General features: G+C 46.2%; 1 protein-coding gene across 5 annotated transcripts in view; it reads right to left on the bottom strand.

Moving 5' to 3' along the window:
• Positions 1–485: 485 nt before the first annotated feature.
• Positions 486–6,000, bottom strand: part of APLP2 (amyloid beta precursor like protein 2) — a 49,193-nt gene continuing 43,678 nt past the window's right edge. For 3 of the 5 annotated variants that reach the window (XM_075521415.1, XM_075521411.1, XM_075521413.1), the window contains 4 exons: positions 4,466–4,548; positions 3,558–3,632; positions 2,860–3,015; positions 486–2,061 (listed from right to left, as the gene is read on the bottom strand). In XM_075521415.1, the coding sequence (XP_075377530.1) occupies positions 1,960–2,061; positions 2,860–3,015; positions 3,558–3,632; positions 4,466–4,548 (416 nt within the window). In that variant the 3' untranslated portion in view covers positions 486–1,959. The remainder of the gene's footprint in view (positions 2,062–2,859; positions 3,016–3,557; positions 3,633–4,465; positions 4,549–6,000) is intronic. The other 2 variants (XM_075521412.1, XM_075521414.1) reach the window with 1 other exon arrangement.

Raw genomic sequence — 6,000 nt, 5'->3', positions numbered from 1 at the left:
TGCAGGTGGACGGCCGAGCGGCAGGAACAGCTTGCTTTTGCAGCGCGCTTTGGCTCTGCTCGCTCTCAGAAGCCGTGCCAGCGACCGCCTTCATCCAGGGAGCGGTTCCGGCATTTTCACCGCCGCAGAACCCTTCGCGATGGCTTCTACAGGCAGCCAGGTGACCGACAGCAGCCACTGCTCTAAGTGACCTGCGCTCCAGCGTCTAATGGCTGCAGCGGGAGGACGTAATGTTCTTCAGGAGTCCCGGGCGTTGGTTTAGTGTCGCGCCTCCTTCTCTCCAAAAAAGGTCAGCGGGATCTGGAAATACCACAAAAGACATCGGGCATGGCTGTACATACTCTGTATCAGCACATTCCTGCAACGCTGGTCGCTGAAGCAGAGGTGGACAAAAAGGTGGGGAAAGGTCTCTGCGGGTTTGGCAAGGACACGGTGGGAGGAGAGAGAAACTTAAGCGAGCCCGTGAATAAAGAGAAGAAACGATCTGGAAGTTAAAGTGTTTATTGATGTGTTTAAACTTTGTACATTCCCCACAGACCACACTAAGGAGTTTGCAGGTAAATCTGTGCATAGTGGGAAGAGACACGGAAGGGGGAAGAAAAAAATAAAGTCACAGGAAAAATAGAAAAAATACACCACAGGTTACCAGAACCTCCAGATTTAAAAAAGCCGTGAGCATAAACACCAACTATACAAGCATTACAAAGACATGATGGTGAGTGGAACAATACCCCTTTTGTTCTTCTCGGGGCCTATGCATCCAATTTCCCTTAAAGCAGGCAGTATCCCTTTCCCAACCTACCCCTCGCTTAACCCCAGTGAAAGTGAACTCCACGTTCGTCAGCTCCCAAGGTACTGATTATTGCAGTGATTTGTCATTTCTGGGCAAACACCCAAAGCCGTGCCTATGGCCCAACACCACCCAAAGAGATGCAAAGGCTCAAAACCCTGCGTCTCTTAACTACTTACCACGTTGGCGAGGCAGGAGAGCTGGGGAAAATTAGAAAGTAGTAGCAAGAGGGGGCTGTTAATGCCAGGTGAGTACTGAAGGAAACTGGTTCAGAACGGAGGATTTAAATTCAATACCAGGAACTTCCAACTCTAGAGCAGAACTGAATCTGGAAGGGGAATGTGCAGACCCCAGTATGCACAAACCATGTTCTAACATTCCACTAGAATAACTATAAACAGAGATGCTAGAAGCCTTTTAACTCCTTGCCTCCAGGGAGTCTTGATTCCTAGAGCCCACACTGCTAAGCAGCAGGGTGCACATCACTGGCATATGAGGATGGGTTTTTTTCTTTTTTTTTTTTTTTCTTTTTCTCTTTTTCTCGTTATAAGGATTTTTGTTAGTTACCATTCCCAATTGCTTCCTTGCTTATGCTGTCATAGTTCCTATCCCTAAATTAATCTCTTTGCAACTCCCAGCGAAATTCACTTAAAAAAAAAAAAAAAAAAAAAAGGAAAAAAAGAATACTGCTTTATATATAAAAGCCAAAATGACTGAAGAGCCACAACTGTCTCCTTTTTACAAGCCGGGCTGGTACAAATGACCCTCAATATACAGGTGGTCTATCAGAAATAAAAATCAACATTTCCCATTTTATAATATAGAGCTTGTATCAGACAACAGTACAACGGAACTGGTATTTTTCAGATTCTTAAAAAAAAAAAAAGAAAGAAAACTACATCTCAGTCAAATATCTGCAATAGATCCATTTTTCCCATTTAAGGAGATTTATATATCGTATTGTTATATTATCATTTCTTCACCCATTTAAAAGAATGGAAATTGCAACTCTACAGTAGTAATTATAGTCTTAATGATCCAGGAGTTCTGAATGTAAGATGAAGTCCTCTCGAAGCAACTGTTGGTCAGTAGTTGATCCAAAACGCTGGACCACTTTGGCCCTCCGCCCTGCTCCCTTCCCGGTCAGGGCTGTTGTATCTTCACCTCTTTTATATCTGCATCTGCTCCAGGTATTTGTAAGTGGGGTTCTCGTAGCCGTGGTTTTGCATCTTGCTCAGATGCCGCTCTTCTGGGGTAAGCATCGGGTCAACCTTTAGAAAGACCAGACGGTTACTGGTCAAAGGAGGTACTTGCAAGCTTTATTTCGTAGTAACAAGAGCTGACAGACAAACGCTGCATACATACCGTGGTAAGCAGTAAACAGGAAAAAAAAAGTAAGCCACAAAAACTAACCTGCTTAACAGAGTTCCTCCTTCGGCTGCTCATGCCTCCTTGCCTGCTCTTGCCTCTTTGGGGATGTTCTCCACAAATCTCTATTAAGTTAGCTAACATTACAAATTTGGGACCCGCTTCTTTCATTAAAGAGGTCGTTATAATTTCCCGCATCAGTTGGGCAAAGGGGAAAAGCAGCCTTCTCCAGACTCCATTAAGCTGTCATTAGAAATGTGCATGTTGGGAGCCGAGGGAAGAAGAAGGAATCGCTTCTCAGCGTTCAGCCGATCGCGCTGTCTTAATAGTCGTTACAGTAGTTGGGAGGACAAATTGCTATGGATTGACTGACTTACTCCCCTGCTAAAGATATCGCCTGAAAAGCTCATTTACTGCTAAATCCTACCCTGAGCCAGACAGGGAAGCCTAATTGAATTCCTTGTGATAAGCAAATACTACTGTGAAGTGACAGGTCCCAGCATGGCACGCCAATGGCCGATACCCGCGTACTAATAAATAAGCAATGAAGATGTCGGCATCTACGGAGTTAAGTCCCATCTAGCTAGGAGCAGAACAGTTGACGGCTTGGCAGCTACTGCCATCTTCGCCCCCTACACACAACATGTGATTCAACGCTGACTATTTTCATCTTCGGTTACGGAGCAGGAGTTGTTTCTCACCTCCACAATTCCATGGCTGATGGTCCCATACTGCCTCTTCCTCAGCATCACCAAGCTGATGACTATAACAGTAGCTATGGCAACAGCAATCACCAACAGACCAATAAGGGCGCTGCTGCTGAAACTGAAGTCATCGCGAAGGGAGTTGTCATTATCCTGGAGGGAAGAAAACAACGGAGCGGGTAGAGGACGAGCGACGCGGGAGGTGCGCTGCTAAACGCAAACCTAAAAGGCGGCCACCAGTAAGGTCGTCAACCATCTACGGTATCAAGACGTGACTGATTACACTAGACAGGGTAAATATTTATTTCACCCCTAAATACCTCACCCCTAAATACCTCACCCCTAAATACCTCACCCCTAAATACCTCACCCCTAAATACCTCACCCCTAAATACCTCACCCAAAGGATAATGAACACAGAATTGTTTCCCCACTTAGGCGTTCTGGACAGGCACTGACCCACACCGCTTTCCTAACCCACAAAACACTTCTGCAACTAAAGAGTCAGGTTAGCATCTACGTGCGTTCACGGTTTACATCTTTATGCAGAAATGCTGTACTGCATTATACTCTGCACGACCTGCCAGAGCAGCGTCAAGGCACCGAACCCCTGGCATTCAGTAACACACAGGAACCGAAATCCAGCTTTAGGAATTCGCCCATCACTCGGCTAGACTCGGTAGCCACATACATACCGGCTCGTCCACCAGCCCACCGACACGCTCCGCGTTGAAAATCATTTCCTTCACATCAAGGGTTTCATCAATTACCTGAAAACAGTCACAAAAGCGTTTTATGAAAGGAGCCATACACAATGGGTGGGAGAAGGAATATGAAGGCAGATAAGAGACCTTTAATGAACACTAGCAAAGACTCTGAACCACCTACCATCTTTCCCCTGCTCTCAACAGCGTGGGATGTTTTCCAACTTTTAAAGGCACCTGAGTTAGTACTGCAACCATCTGGATGTTCAGACTACCTCAAACTAAAGACCCAATTTAAAAACTAGGCACTTGCCTTGGACACAGCATTTCTGTCGTGTCAGATCCAACCTGTGGCTTTAATACAATTTTCAAAGGAAACTCTCCAAAGTCAATTTTTTTTTTTTTTTTTTTTTAAAACCCAGGGAACGGAGGCAAGTCAGCTGCCGCTCTGACCTAGTGAATTCTTTACACTGTAGACAGAGCTAATACCTACTGGGTCGCTCACCTTCAGAAGGCAGTAAGGCCTTTCTTGCCATGAAAAATAGGTGAGAAGACAGATGGAACACACCAGCATTCGGTGTATTGAGACAGCAAGCTACCTAGCTAAAAATGAAGGCGTATCAAAGGGTCTCTGCTTGGGAAAGCAGTTACTAAATCAGACGCTTCTCCAGCTCAGACTGCCAAAGATCTAGATCTCTCTCCTTCCCTCGCCCTCCCACCCTTCTCATGCTAATCAGTATTAAGAGCCTACAATAGTCAGAAAACTGACTCCCCCACACCATATGGATAACGAATGCACTGACATTCTGTAAGCAGGAAGGAGACATGGAAATAAGCCACGGCTATTAATTAGTGTCCACGGCAGGCTTTGCTGTACAAAATAAAGGTGGAGGGCTCACCACATTTTCATCCACTTTGTTCTTGCTGTTAATCACTTTTTCTTCAGCGCCAATCAGCCCATCCAACTCAGTCATGCCAGAACCTGCACCAAAAGAGCAAAGCAGGGACCGTCAGTCAGCCCTCAGTGACATTTAGGAAGGGTTACCTACTCTCTGCAGAGCTGCCATGGCTAGCGCGTTTAACTGCACGGACCGCTGATTATTAACCTGTCTTCATGCTGTTGTGTCAGAAGGGGAGCTCATAAGCTACGCTACAGTGACGAGCGATTGGGGGGGTTCTGTTAATGAGGGGAAATGAGGTGGCAATGAGAGGAGCAGACAAGACTCACCAAAAACAGGCTGAAGTGTAAATCCAGAAATACCATACTGTTAAAGTGCTGCTGTTAGAGAAGGTCCAAGGCAACATATAACACAAATTGTGAGCGCGCCGTTCCTTTCTGCAAATGTCACCGCGGGTCGGCACCGCCTCACCGTGACCCCCGGACGGAAGTACACATCTCCTCTCTGCTGAGACCCAGCGTGCAGGGAACGCTTTCAACCGCATGGTCAGCATCGCCCATTCTTTTGAAATCAAGCGCATCAGCAAGTGCCTCAGGAGTGAGAATTTCAAGGTCACCCAGCACGGCTCTGTAATGAGCTGCTGTCCCGTATCTGGCACAAGCCCAGAAACAATAAATCCCAGGGCAAGGGAGGAGCAAAGAACTACACTAGCCTTTGTACCAGAACATCACTCACCCATTCCTAGGCTGAAACTAGCATAGGCTCAAGAGAAGAATATCAATTAACAGAAGGCAGCTGCTCTGCATAAACTGTTTTGATCTCAAGCGTTTATAAATAGATCAGATCAATAACAGAAGAGCCTGATGCAAGACACTCAGACCTAACATAACATAACAAGTTAGGAGAACGCCAGTTTTCCATTATCAGTAGGCACAACGTAATGTCCTTCACAACACCTACGCCTCCCTAAGGCAAAAGCAGGAGGACAGCGAAGCCTCAAACCTACAGCGGGGTCTCTCCAACGAGGAGCACGAAGTCGGGGAAATATTACTACAGCGCTTAACACTTTGCCAGTGATTGCATACACCTCTCCACAAGCTGCTGAGCTTGCAGGTTGCCTAAGACATTATGTCAACTGCTGCTGAAATTGGCAGCACGTTCTTTGATGAGATGCAAGGAAAGGCTAGTTGGCTCCAAGGCAAGTTTTTACAGTGACAAGCTTCTACTGCCTCAAAACGCCAAGGAAACGAACGTTTCACTCCAACTCCTCCCAAAAGCAGCATCTCGGGTTTTAGTGCATCCCCTTTTCCTGCGCGGTTCTTTGGAGACAGTAATCAGATTCCAAGCACGGCCAAGACTGCCAGTCTGACTTCTCACGGCTGTCGAAGCAGGTCATGTTATTGTGAAAGTCAATGATTGGGATTTTCGGGAGAGACTAGCCACAAATAGTTTTTAGAGAACTCCTGTGTCAGCTTTTGGCCTATGGCTGCTTTATTCAATTCTCAGGAGCCAACGTAGCTTAGTCTCCAGGGCTG

The sequence above is a fragment of the Mycteria americana genome, chromosome 19 (genome assembly GCF_035582795.1).
Source record: "Mycteria americana isolate JAX WOST 10 ecotype Jacksonville Zoo and Gardens chromosome 19, USCA_MyAme_1.0, whole genome shotgun sequence".
Classification (NCBI taxonomy): Eukaryota; Metazoa; Chordata; class Aves; order Ciconiiformes; family Ciconiidae; genus Mycteria; species Mycteria americana.
This window is presented reverse-complemented; position numbering and strand designations above follow the sequence as displayed.